Source organism: Pan paniscus, chromosome 2, assembly GCF_029289425.2.
Source record: "Pan paniscus chromosome 2, NHGRI_mPanPan1-v2.0_pri, whole genome shotgun sequence".
Classification (NCBI taxonomy): Eukaryota; Metazoa; Chordata; class Mammalia; order Primates; family Hominidae; genus Pan; species Pan paniscus.
Window position 1 is genome coordinate 136,172,870 of NC_085926.1, and position 14,320 is coordinate 136,187,189.

The following is a 14,320-nucleotide window of genomic DNA, read 5'->3' on the forward strand; positions in this document are numbered from 1 at the left end:
TTTTATAGTTGAGGAATTCATGTACCTATTTAGTTGTTGAGCCCAAATTTGTATCCAAGTAGTCTTATGTTTTTCATTTCCCTGCTACGGTACTTCCCTTATTATTCACTATATCACATTTAATCCTAAATAGTTCTGTCAAGGAGGTCTTATTTTCCTCAGTTTATAGATGAAGAAATACAGGCTCAGGCTAGTTAGTGGAAGTGTCCAGTTGGAACTAGGTCTGTGTGATTCCATTTCTGAGAACCAGTCTCCCACACTGTCCTGCCTATGCAGTAGTAGCCTGCTTGATTCATCAGTGCTCCTGGTCAAACAAGCCCTTCTAAGGACACATCAGAAAGTCAGGCTGTATGACCATTCTGTAGACTCATAAGGGGCTTGACTGATGGAGTAGAATGAGCTCACTTACCCCAGAGCAGTCCCTTGGCCTTCAAGCATTTCACATAGAGTATCTTTCCCTGACATGTCTCTCTCCTCCCTGCAAGAGCCCCCAGTGAGGCTGCAGCTTCTCCAAGCAAGACAGATTTGAGGGCGTTAGTCCGTCATAATTATAGCACTAGGAAAAGTTTGACACAGTATCAAGTGGATTCTTCCTATCTCTCCAGTACGAAGAATCAGGTTGAAAGATAATTGTTCTTGTTTTTATTTATATTTTATATCTCATTTTATATCTCATCTTCATCATTCCAAATCATTAATAGTATCCTTTTTTAATTCCATAGGTTTTACAAAATGCACCAGATGAAATCCTAGTGGTAGCATCTTCCATGCTGTGTAATCTTCTTCTTGAATTTTCTCCAAGCAAAGAGGTTAGTATTGATTTTCTTTTCCTAGACTTTGCCCAGTCCAGCTAGAGCTTACTCAAATACTTTTTATAGTAGTTGACATTGAAATTTGTGGGTTGGGTTTAAAAACTACTTCGGAATTGTTTGATTGCATAGGGGTAGGGGTGTGCAAATAAATCATTCATTTTAAAATACGGTTATCATTTCCCATTATTCTTTTTATTCTATCTAACATATTCAGCTTATTTAAAAGATATTACATCTTAAAGTCTATCTAAACTGCCTGAAACTGTGAATGTAAGAAATAATTTTTCTTACAAATAGTATTCTCAGGCTATCTTTACTAAAGAATAAATTAAGACTAAATTTTGTAAACCAGGATTATAAGTCATTTCAAGTACATAACTGCTGTCATTGGAAAATCATCTTTTGATGTTTAATGTTAATGGTAGTTGTTTGGGGAGGGGTTGGATGGGGGTTCCCTTCTGCATTTTATAAAATATTTGAGTATGTATTCTTTTTTTTAATAGGAAAAACTAAAATATACCTTAATGAAGAAGGGGAAAACCTTATACAGTTAGTTTTATTATGTCATAATACCCCTCATCTGCCCAATCATGAACTCAGGTTTATTGTGCATTTAGTTGTCCCATTTGTGTTGAATTTATTTGCTGCATTATAACACTTGTAGGCATTGACTATAATTAAGAAAGGTAGTATTAATAAGATGGAGGTTCTGGCCAGGCACGGTGGTTCATGCGTGTAAACCCAGCAGTTTGGGAGGCCAAGGCAGGCAGAACACTTGAGGTCAGGAGTTTGAGACCAGCCTGGCCAACATGGTGAAACCCCATCTCTGCTAAAAGTACAAAAATTAGCCGGGGGTGGTGGTGCATGCTTGTAATCCCAGCTACTCGGGAGGCTGAGGCAAGAGAATCACTTGAACCCGGGAGGCAAAGGTTGCAGTGAGCTGAGATCGCGCCACTACACTGCAGCCTGGGCAAAAGAGGGAGACTCCATCTAAAAAATAAAACAAAACAAAAAAACAAGATGGAGGTTCAGAAATAGTTATTCAACAAGCAGGAATCTTGGAACAAACAGGGCAAGACTGGTAGTTACTCTGATGGAAGAGAAAGGCAAAACAGTACACCAGAGCTTCCATCAGTTCTCTGCCCTGTAGATGGGGTCTTGGCCTGATGATAATCCAGTCACAGCTTGTGTACCACCGTTAATCATCCTTAACTGCTCTTATATTGCTCCAGATCTACCTTCAGGATATTTAGGGTCTAGTTAGGAAATAGGTAGATGAGCTCAGGCAAAGGATCACTAATACGATTTTTTTATATTGAAAAATTAACTCCCAACCGGGGCAACATAGCAAGACCTTGTCTCTACTAAAAATTAAACAATCAACCAGGCATGGCACACACACCTGTAGTTCTAGCTACTCGAGAGGCCGAGGCAGGAGAATTGTTTGAGCCTGGGAATTTGAGGTTGCAATGAGGTATGATCATGCCACTGCACTCCAGGCTGGGCTTCAGAGCGAGACCCTGTCTGAAAAAATTAAAATTTAAAAAAAAAAAAAAATAGATTCTGAACCAAAGTGGGGGAGGGAAATGCTATAAGAGCATTTTTTTTTGTGCCAACTGACAAAATTAGAGTATGGGCTATAGATTTGATTAAAGTATTGTTTTAATTTATTATTACCTTTCCTGAATTTGGTAACTGTACTATGGTTATCTAAGATAATATCCTTGTTTTTAGGAAATATACATTGAAATATTAAGCATAAAAGGGGCATGATGTATGCATCCTACTTTCACATGGTTCAGAAAAGATAGATAATGTGGATTAGGTACATAGTACGAGCGAGATGATAAATTAACAATGGCAAATGTTAAAAACTGGCGGATCTGGGAAAAGAATATCTGAGCATTCCTTGTATTTTTTGCTACTTTATAAGTTTGAATTTATTTCAAAATAAGTTTTTAAAATATAATTTGTACAGTTGAGAAATGTATACCCCTTTTTCTGGGTATATAGATCTGAATTGCTTCTGACGTTTCTATAATCCTCTTGACAAGTGACCTTTAAGCATTCATTGGTGATGGTAAATCTTAATCCTCTAAGGTTTGAATATTTTTTAGAAATTACCAAAAATTCATGTTCAGTCAAGTATCATAAATAAAGTTAAGTAGTTAGACTAAAGCATGGTATTTTAGATGTAAAATGTGGCATGACTGTAAAAGTACAGGACTGTTTTGCTTGTATAATTGATAAGTAGTCCTGAAAATATCCTAAAAGATAAATTCTGCAGCATGTTTGGAATAAGACTGACAGCTTGGAAGGAGGATGATTTGGTTGTCTAAGTTCCTTTATATTTCTTTCCTTTACCAACCATATTACTTCATAGAGTTTGTAAGCAATGCACAAGATGTACACATAAAGCAGAAGGTGACAGAGTCTCAGCGAAAGATGAGAGTGGGGAGCTAGGTAATGGGATCATAAGGGTCTGTGTGAAATGTACAGATAACTAGAATGTCTCCTGAATCCTCCAGGACTACAAGGATAAAAGGAAATGACAGAGTGGTTTGGTTTTGTTTTCTTTTTTCTTTTTTCTTTTTTTTTTTTTTTTTGGCTTTTCGGATTTATGAGAAAATAATTGTCTTTGCCCTTCTCAAGGTGATTTTTATGGCTACATCACTCCCTGCTTTGCAAAAGTTGCCTGGAATTGAGTAAGAGTGGGGAAGAAATCACAAAGTGCCAAGGTATATGCATGTTTAGTTTGCAAACTGGACTTTAAAGCGGTGATTTTTTTTTTTCCCTGTCCAATGGCAGCCAATTTTGGAATCAGGAGCCGTAGAGCTACTTTGTGGATTAACTCAGAGTGAAAATCCTGCTTTACGAGTGAATGGAATTTGGGCTTTAATGGTACGTTTCACTTTTATATATATCATAACTTACAAAAGGAATACAGCTATTGTCTAAGTTAGAACTATAATGTATTATTTGAAATGTCTGGAATTTTCTTTTTCAAAAATCTTGCTATTTTGTTCTAGTTTTCTAATGACTGGGACCTAGAAGGCTTAGTATTAAACTAACAGATTTAACTGTAAGCAAGTTATGCCTCCGTTCTCTTGTTTATTATTAAGAAAAGTGAACAGATGTTGAAACTTAGCTAATTCTGGGAAAATAAATTTTCCTTATCATGAACATTATATTTTTGTGTAGCGCCACCTACTTTACAAAGCACTTTCATATCTCCTTTGCTCTTCAGAACAACTTTATGATACCAACCAGAGAGTTCTTACCATACTTTATAGATGAAGTAAACTAAGGCACAGAATGATTATTTTTTTTAATTGGCAAATAAAAATTATGTGTGTTTATAAAGTACAGCATGATGTTTTGAAAGATAAATAGATTGTGGGATGGCTAATTTGAGCTAATTAATTAACATATGTATTACCTCACATATTTAACCATTTTTTGCAGAATGATTAACTTGTCGAAGGTAATAAAATTGGTGCATAAATACTTAATAATTTTTTAACAGTTTCTAGTAAATAATTTGTAATATATTGTAAAACTTTGAGGTTAGAGAACCATTTCTCCTTAAGATTATTAAAATTTTCTTGAAGTTGTAAATAGAGTAATCCTAAATTGATTTTTAAAACATATTTATACTATTTACAGTTTAATTGCTCTGTACCAGACACTAAGCTGGGTGTTTTATATTTATCCCTAATTCTTATTTTAAGATATATTGGTATATATTCACTTTACAAATGGGAAACTAGGACTCAGGGAGGGTAAGTGAATTGTGAAGGTGAAGGCCTCACAGTTAATAATGGAAATGGGTTCAGAACCTTTTCCAAGCCTGTATTCTCCCTGTTCCATGCTATATCTGCTGTGTTTTTATACAGACTTTAGGATAGAAATAATTATCTTCTAAGAAAGCAACAAATCTGTAGTTTCACAGATATTTTTCTCCTGAACTTTGCACAGCTTTTAGCACTTCTCTTTCTTGAAACTCCTTCCCAGGACTTATTTTTTTTTAACTCACTTTCTACCTAGCTTCCTTTTCAACCTCTTCTCTGAGAACATTCCTCCAAGTTTCAGTTTCTGGTTTCCAATTCTCATTACATCAGTTTCAGGGACTTCATCTCATAACATGGTTTCAACTTCCCCTAATAGGTTACTTTGAAATCTACATATCCAGATGTAACTGTTACCTGTTTCCCACATCTATCACTTAAATGGCGTATGGGACTTCGTTTCAGAATTCTCTGACATGCACAACTTTAATGTTGGAAACTGAACTTATTTCACTCCTCAAATCTGTACAAACTATCTTATTCTCATCAGTCTTCATATTACCAGCTGCTGTGTTTTCTCTCTGCAAAATATAAAACCTTAGAGTCATCTCTGACCTGGGTCTCTTGACACATAGAGAGTATTCTTTTTGCTCTGCCATGCTGCCTCACATTATTATGTAACTTGATGGCTAATGTCTTAGCTCTTTAATTAAAATAAGTTCCTGGAGGGCAACAACCACATATTATGTCTCTAGTTTACAAGATTTTTTTTTTCTTTCTTTCTTTTTTTTTTTTTTGATACAGAGTCTCGCTTAGTTGCCCAGGCTGGAGTGTAGTGGCATAATCTCAGCTCACTGCAACCTCTGCCTCCTGGGTTCAAGTGATTCTTGTGCCTCAACCTCCTGAGTAGCTGGGATTACAGGCGTGTGCCACCACACCTGGCTATACAAGAGATTTTTGTATCAAAAGTTGATTTGTAAGTTGTTACTTGGAATTTATCATGGTTTTTGTTTTCTTCAGACATGTATAGCTTGGGATTAAGCTGGGTTAACCCATGATACAAATTAGAGAAAAAGGAGCAAAATAGCTACTAGCCACCCGGGATTACTGGTAGCTCAGACACACCTCCTACCCTCTGGAGAGCTTCCTGTGTGATACAGCCCAGCCATGCCAACACCTACCATAGTATTGTGAACACAAGAGATGTTTTCATGCCAGTAAAGTTAAGAAAACCCACTGCTTATTTTCTTTCGTGAGTACTTTGAAATCATTCTCAAAAGGCATGGCACAGTATAAGCATTAATAGTCATTTCGTGTACAGCAGGCAACTTGATAACCATAAAGATATTCTCAAAAGTGATAAATGAGTTTTGTATTTATTTGAGAAGTCTTAAGACATTCAAATGTCTGTACCTAAAAGTGGTCACATTCCTCATGTAGAAGTATATCTAAGAGTAACAGTTACGTTTCTCTTGACGGACAGAAATATAGGTGATTAACAAGAATCAGGAAAATAGATTGATTTATCCTTAAAGATTTTCTGCAGATTCTGTTTGTACTTTGAAAATTATCAGAGTTGGCCAAGCCTGGTGGCTCACACCTGTAATCTCAGCACTTTGGAAGGCTAAAGCAAGTGGATCACGAGGTCAGGAGTTCAAGACCACCCTGGCCAACATGGTGAAACCGCATCTCTACTAAAGATACAAAAATTAGCCGGACGTGGTGGCTCACGCCTGTACTCCCAGCTACTCAGGAGACTGAGGCAGAATTGCTTGAACCCGGGAGGCAGAGGTTGCAGTGAGCCGATATTGTGCCACTGCACACCAGCCTGGGCGACAGAGCAAGACTCTGTCTCAAAAAAATAAAAAAAAATTACCAGAGTTACTATTAAAATATAATTTAATAAAGTAAATGTAGACATGATTCTTGCAACTTCTTTAATCCTTTCAGAATATGGCATTTCAGGCTGAACAAAAAATAAAAGCAGATATTTTACGAAGCTTGAGTACTGAACAGCTATTCCGGTTATTATCAGATTCAGATTTGAATGTGCTGATGAAGACATTGGGACTTCTTAGAAATCTCCTCTCCACTCGTCCTGTAAGTAAAATCACCCAGGCTTCCAAATTAGCTAGCCCTGCATATGCATTGCAAGACATTGCTCTCTCTCTGTGCTCTCATTAACATCTGCCCATGAGTGTGATTCAAATGCTGCCCCCTCCAAAGAAACAAGGAGTTGATGTCTAAACCTGTCACCTTCGTAGGTGTTCTGGGAGCTGCTTCACCATATCACCCCCTATTCTCCACTCCTACACTGCTTATCCTGTCTCCCTCTAATCCCTGGAACAGAGGAAAACATGACCAGTGCCTACCTTGATTTGTTACTTTTTTCTTACCTGGTATGCTGTCCAGGATGGATTTTCTCATCTGCCTAAATCACTTATCTCTGGGGCCTCTGCTTCTTTCCCTTTAGAGAATTCTCAGAGCCATTCCATAGACCATCTCCCTACCCACATTTACGGGATTGACCTCTGAAGATGCCAGTGTAGAAAGCAGTGGATACGTGTCAGAGTAGGAGAGGCTGAGCCTTGCTGGTGGGATACCTCTCAATGTTCTCTAATGTTCCCCAAGAAACAATGCAAGTGGCCTTCAGGTAGATGAGGAAATATGAGTGGTTCCCTTCTCTGTGCCCCACAAGTTGTCATTATGCATTTATTCTCCAAGATAGTATTAGGAAATCTACACTGTGTTTTCCATGTCTCTGGCTTCCCCCATTACCCCAGTCCATTTTTTATGCTTCCCCCTCTTTTTTTTTTTTTTTTTTTTTTTTTTTTTTTTTTTTTGAGACAGAGTCTTGCTCTTTCCCCCAGGCTGGAGTGCAGTGGCACAGTCTCCGGTCATTGCAACCTCCACTTCCCGGGTTCAAGTGATTCTTCTTTCTCAGTCTCCCAGGTAGCTGGGATTACAGGCGTGTACCACCATGCCCAGCTAATTTTTTGTATTTGTGGTAGAGACAGGGTTTTGCCGTGTTGGCCAGGCTGGTCTCGAACTCCTGACCTCAGGTGATTGGCCCGCCTCGGCCCCCCAAAGTGCTGGGATTACAGGCGTGAGCCTACCGCACCTGGCCTTTGCTTCCTTTTTCTTTAATATATTTGGGTTTGAGGACCCCCAATGATTGTGCTTTCATATTCTGTCAGGTCAACTTTATGTATGTATGTATGTGTAATGTGTATATACATGTGTGTGTGTGTGTGTATGACATATTTGAAGGCAAACTGCAGCTTCACAATATAATAAACACTGTTCTTTGGCATCTAGTTCTATATGCTATAGTGTTTTGCATGAAGCAGTTGTGAATCATATTGTTTTAACTTTTAGAAGCCTTGTATTCGTCCTGTGGTCTTTGTTTCTTTGATAATTATGGATTTCCCATTGTTTTACAGCATATAGATAAAATAATGAGTACTCATGGAAAGCAAATTATGCAAGCCGTCACTCTTATTCTAGAAGGGGAACATAACATTGAGGTCAAAGAGCAGGTACGTTGTTCCTTTTTCTTGGGGAATATTTTCTGAATGTGAGCACAAAGGAAGTTCTTAAGAGTCTCCTGAAATATTCAAATCTGCAGAAGACAGAGTGCTGAGATGGGAGATGCTCTAGAGATAGGAAGAAATATCTTCCACCATCCCTTAAACTCTCTTTAAGACTTCTTCCTGAAATAGAGGAAAACATGACTAGCGTCTACAGTTTTGCTCTCTGTGTCATGCATTGTGCACACTGTCCCTGTCTCTACAGGAGCAGTCACCTTTCATCATCCTGGAATGAATCCTTTTTCCAGGATAAATAAGTGATTTCCAGGATAAATAAATAGTGGTTTCTAGCCCTCTCTGCTGCCATGCTCTCAACTCAAAATTCCTGCGACTCGCTGATAAAATAATTCCTCATCCTGGAGATAGTTTTCATTTCTTTTCTCTTAGGAATCTTATTCCTCATCCCATAACCCTACTTCCATTAAGTTTCAGGAGGGCAAGTTAAGGGTAGGTCCTAAAGTACGAAGCTGTGCATTTATCAGGACAGTTGGGAATTATTTTTCTTTATTTTCTTTATTTCATGGGAGTTTTAATGAATATATTTTATTTTGCTCTAAAAACAAAGGTCACCTGCAAACTTAAGATTTTAACACAGGACCAGAGATACTGGCAATCTTCAGTTTTTTGACATAGGTTTTGGCTACATGGTTATGTTCTCTTTCAAAATTCATTAAGCTGGACGGGTGCAGTGGCTCATGCCTGTAATCCCAGCACTTTGGGAGGCCGAGGCAGGCGGATCGCGAGGTCAGGAGATCGAGACCATCCTGGCTAACACGGTGAAACCCCATCTCTACTAAAAAAATACAAAAAATTAGCCGGGTGCGGTGGCGGGTGCCTGTAGTCCCAACTACTGGGGAGGCTGAGGCAGGAGAATGGCGTGAACCTGGGAGGTGGAGCTTGCAGTGAGCCGAGATAGCACCACTGCACTCCGACCTGGGCGGAAGAGCGAGACTCCGTCTCAAAAAAAAAAAAAAAAAAAATTCATTAAGCTGTAGACATATAGGTATGTCTATCTGAAAGAAACTCGCCCAAGGTCATCAGTAGAGAGTTGGACCCAGAGAGTCTAACTTCAGGGGCTGTGCTTCTCATCTTCTGTATTCTTGAGTTAAAGTAATTCAGCCAGCGTTGGAAGAACAGTCCAGGAAGTAAGAGTTGTAGGTCTTAGGAGCTGCAATTGAATTTGTGAGCAAAAAGTTGGTAGGTTTGATAAAGTGATTTTAAGACAGATATTTTACGTGATATCTCTTAAAATTTTTTTTAAAACTGTGTTTTGATGAAAAAAATTTAACACAGAGAAAGTATAATCTCATAAGCATCACTAAAATTAGCTGAAATGAAATCCATTACTGAAACACAACAATGAAGAAAGTACATTGTTGAAAATAAACCATTGTACTTTGAGAGGATAGGAATGAATTTTGTCTATAAAGACAACTTACCTGGATAGAATTTCAGTAACTTGAAAAGCGAAGCAAGACAGAATGGTGAGGCAAGATTTGAATGAGGGCAAAATGAAAGACCAACAACAGTATTGTTTTTGCAGGACACAAAGGAACTTTCTCATACAGATTTTGGAAATGATCTGGAAATAGGCGAGTATGGGAGGCTAAACAGTCAGCTGACTAGCTAGAAGTTTAATGCTTCTCAAAAGCACCTGATAAGTTATTTTTTTGACTGACATACAATTGACATACAATAAGCTGCACATATTTAAAGTATACAGTGTTTCAGTTTTGACACGTGCATCCACCTATGAAACTGTCACCACAGACAAGATAGTAAAACATAGGTATCACTGCCCTTAAATTGGGAACAAGACAAGTATGTCCATTTGTACCACTGCTGTTCAACATTGTGCTGGAATTCCTACCAAGCACAAGAAGGCAAGAAAAAGAAAGAGGTATACAGATTGGAAAGGACAGTATGAATGCCTATAATAGAAAATGCCATGCACTCACCAAAAATTCTAGAACTAATAAATGAGTTAAGCAAGGTCACAAGATAGAAAAGGCAGTTGTATTTTTATATACTAGCAGTGAACAATTGGATATTGAGATATTAAACAGTACCATTTGCAGTAACTTAGAAAAAAATGAAATTCTATGTATAAATCTCACAAGGATCTGTATACTGAAAACTATAAAAACACTGATAATGAAAGAAATCCAGGACCCAAATAAATGGAGACATATATCATGCTAAAATGTTGGTTCTCCCCAAGTTGATTTATAGATTAAGCACAGTCCCAAGCATAATCACAGCATGTTTGTTTATAAATATTACTATAGATGTAAATATCTAAAATCTGTGCCTTTACATATAGATTTTAAAATCTGTATGAAAAAGCAAAGGAACTAAAAAGCCAAAACAGTTTGGAAGAAAAAACAGGAACAATTGGAGGATTCACAACACCTTGTTTCAAGACTTAATTATAAAAGTACAGTAGTAATGAAGACAGTATGGTCTTAGCAAAAAAAGATAGCACATATCGACCAATGGAACAGATTAGAGAGTCCAGAAATAGACCCACACATATATGGCCAGTAGATTATTGACAAAGGTACAAAGGCAACTCGGTGGAGAAAGAATGGTCTTTTCAAGAAAACATGCTGTACAAGTGCCAAAAAAAATTAACTTTGAACTATACCACACACTTGAGATAAAAATTTACTGATAGACATAACATAAAAGGTAAAACTATAAAACTTAGAGAGAAAATGCAGGAGAAAATCTTTGAGATCTTAGATTAGGCGAAGAGTTCTTAGCTATGAAATTTAAAACATCATTCAGAAAAGAAGAAGGTAAATTGGTCTTCATCAAACTGTAAAACTTCTGCGTCGTGAAATGCACTGTTAAGAGACTGAAACGACAAGCCATCCACTGGAAGGAATATTTGTGGATCAGATATCTGACAAATGACTTGTGTCCAGAATATTTGAAGAATTCTCAAAACAACAAGAAAACAACCAAACATAAAACTGAACAAACAATATGAACAGACACTGCACAATAAAATATCACTATGCATCTTTTAGAATAGCTAAAAAAATTTTTAAAACAGTACAGTTGCTAGCAAGGATGCAGAGCATCTAGTGGAAATGCAAAATAATAGTCATTTTGGAAATGGTTTGACAGTTTCTTACAAAGTTGTACATATAAGTGCCATACGACCCAGCAATCCCATTCCTAGCCATTTACTCACATAAAATGAAAACCTAAGTTCACACACATTCATAACAACTTTATTTGTATCACCAAAAATTAGAAATTAACATCCCTCAACAAACTATGGTGCATTCATATAATGGGATATCACAGTCACAATAAAGAGGGACAAACTGTTGCTGTATGTAACAACATGGATGAATCTCAAATGCATTATGCTACATGAAAGATGCCAGATACAATACAAAAGGCAAGATACTATATGATCCCATCTATATGACCATCTGTAAAAGACAAAACAGTAGAGACAGAGAACAAATCAAAGGTATCCAAGGCTTAAAGGTTGGGGGCAGGATTTGACTATAAAGGGATAGCACAGGACAATTTAGGGAGGGAGGCAGTGATAGAACTGCTCTGTAAATGCTGACTGTACTGGTGGTTTTAAGATTCTATATATACATTTGGTAGGCCAGGCACGGTGGCTCACACCGTGATCCCAGCACTTTGGGAGGCTGAGGCAGGCGGATCACTTGAGGTCAGAAGTTCAGGACCAGCCTAGCAACATGGTGAAGCCCTGTCTTTACTAAAAATACAAAAATTAGCCAGGTATGGTCACGCACCTGTAGTCCCAGCTACTCGGGAGGCTGAGGCAGGAGAATCGCTTGAACCTGGGAAGCAGAGGTTGCAGTAAGCCGAGATCACACCACTGCACTCCAGCCTGGGTGACACAGCAAGACTCCATCTCAAAAAAAAAAAAAAAAAAAAAAAAAAGATTCTATACATTTGGTAAATAAAATTACTACCAAAAGAGTGAATTTTACTGTATTTCATAATTCTGTTCTCATTTCTACAAATGAAATGCCAATTGGGATTTCAATCGTATTGTATTTATAAATAAATTTGGGAGGACATGACATCTTAACAATATTGAGTCTTCCAATTCATGAATATCTTCCCAATTATTTAGGTCTTCTTTAATTCTTCTTATAGCAGTGTTTTGTAGTTTTTGATATATAGGTCTTGCACTCTTGGTCAGATTTATTCCTATTTCATATGTTTGATGTTTTTGTAAATTTTATTTTTAAAATTTTGATTTCCAGTTGTTCGTTGTTAGTATATGGTAATAAAATTTTCGTATGTCAGTCTTGTATCCTGCATTCTTGCCAAAGTCACTTTAAGTTATTTTGCGTGAATGACTTAAAATTTTCAACAAATGATCACATCTGTAAATAAAAATAGCTTTATTTCTTACTTTCCAATCTATATGCTATTTTGTTTTTCTTGTTTCATTGTCTAGCTAGAACTTGCAGTGTAATGAGATGAGGATGAACATATTTGTTTTGTTCCCAATATTAGAGGAAAGCACTCAGTCTTTCACTATTGAATATGTCGGGTGTAGGTTTTTCATAGATTCCCTTTATTAAAGAAAGGAAAAGAAATTATCTTCTAGTTTGTTGAGTTTTTACCATAAATAGATATTGGATTATTTTTACTTTTTTATTTTTAAACCCCAAACATGAGCCATAGATTTTTTTTTCAATCACTTTCTTTTGCATCTGTTGAAATCGTTTTTTTTAAAACTCTGATTTATATGGTGAATTCATTTGCTTCAGTTTCAAATGTTAAACTAACATATTTGAGGTAAACCTAATTTAGTCATTATGTATTATCCTTTAGATATATTGTTAGATTCAATTTACTGAAATTTGGTAAGGAGTGTTTCACATCTATATTCATGAGGGGTATTGATGAATAGTTTTTTAATAATGTCTTTTTCTGGTTTTGGTATTGGGATAATGCTGGCCTTGGGGAATGAGGTGGAGGTGTTCGCTCTTCAATTTTCTGCAAAAATTTGTGAAGAATTAATTATTTTTTTCTTCAATTTTGATGGAATGCTACCAGTTGGAATCATCTGGATACGATGACTGTTTTGTGGAAAGGTGTTTAACTACAAATTCAGATTTTTTAATAGAAATAGGACTACTCAGGTTATCTGTTTCTTGTGTGAGCTTTGGTATTATGTGTCTTTCAAGGAATTTGCTCATTTCATCTAAGTTTTCAAATTTATTAACATAAAACGGTTCATAATTTCTTATTCCTTTTTCAAGTCTGTAGTATCCTTTGCAATATCCCCTCTCTTGTTCTTTATATTGGTAATTCCTTTTTTTTTTTTTTTCTTGGAGACAGAGTCTCGCTCTGTCACCCAGGCTGGAGTGCAGTGGCCGATCTCGGCTCACTGCAACCTCTGCCTCCCGGGTTCAAGCCTTTCTCCTGCCTCCACCTCCCAAGTAGCTGGGATTACAGGCACGTGTCACCACACCCTGCTAATTTTTGTATTTTTAGTAGATATGGGGTTTCACCATGTTGGCCAGGCTGGGCTCAAACTCCTGACCTCAGCTGATCTGCCCACCTCGGCCTCCCAAAGTGCTGGGATTACAGACATGAGCCACTGTGCCTGGCTGGTAATTCCTTTTTTCCTGTTCAGTCTGACCAGAGGTTTAGCAAAGAATCAGTTTTTGGTTTCATTGCCAAAGAATCAGTTTTAGGTTTCATTGATTTTCCCACTTATTATTATTATTATATATATATTTTAAGACAGAGTCTCACTCTGTTGCCCAGGCTGGAGTGCAGTGGTGTGATCTTGGCTCACTGCAGCCTCCACCTCCTGGGTTCAGTCTATTCTCGTGCCTCAGCCTCCCGAGTAGCTGGAATTACAGGTGCCCACCACCATGCCTGGTTACTTTCTTTTTTTTTTTTTTTTTTTTTTTTGAGACAGTCTCTCGCTCTGTCGCCCAGGCTGGAGTGCAGTGGTGTGATCTCGGCTCACTGCAAGCTCCGTCTTCCGGGTTCACGCCATTCTCCTGCCTCAGCCTCCCGAATAGCTGGGATTATAGGCGCCTGCCACCATGCCAGGCTAATTTTTGTATTTTTAGTAGAGACGGGGTTTCACCATGTTGGCCAAGCT

The 14,320-nt window shown here is 37.5% G+C and overlaps 2 protein-coding genes across 6 annotated transcripts in view; one reads left to right on the plus strand and one right to left on the minus strand.

Annotated features, from left to right (window-relative positions):
* The window catches only part of ARMC8 (armadillo repeat containing 8), a 112,826-nt gene that overhangs the window by 80,816 nt on the left and 17,690 nt on the right, over positions 1-14,320 (plus strand). For all 5 annotated transcript variants that reach the window (XM_063602951.1, XM_034957456.3, XM_014344389.5 and 2 more), the window contains 4 exons: positions 723-809; positions 3,621-3,713; positions 6,551-6,700; positions 8,044-8,139. In XM_063602951.1, coding sequence (XP_063459021.1) covers positions 723-809; positions 3,621-3,713; positions 6,551-6,700; positions 8,044-8,139 — 426 coding nt within the window. The remainder of the gene's footprint in view (positions 1-722; positions 810-3,620; positions 3,714-6,550; positions 6,701-8,043; positions 8,140-14,320) is intronic.
* Positions 9,365-14,320, minus strand: part of NME9 (NME/NM23 family member 9) — a 59,507-nt gene continuing 54,551 nt past the window's right edge. The window contains exon 12 of the mRNA XM_063602952.1: positions 9,365-12,097. Within this exon, the coding sequence (XP_063459022.1) occupies positions 12,054-12,097 (44 nt within the window). The 3' untranslated portion in view covers positions 9,365-12,053. The remainder of the gene's footprint in view (positions 12,098-14,320) is intronic.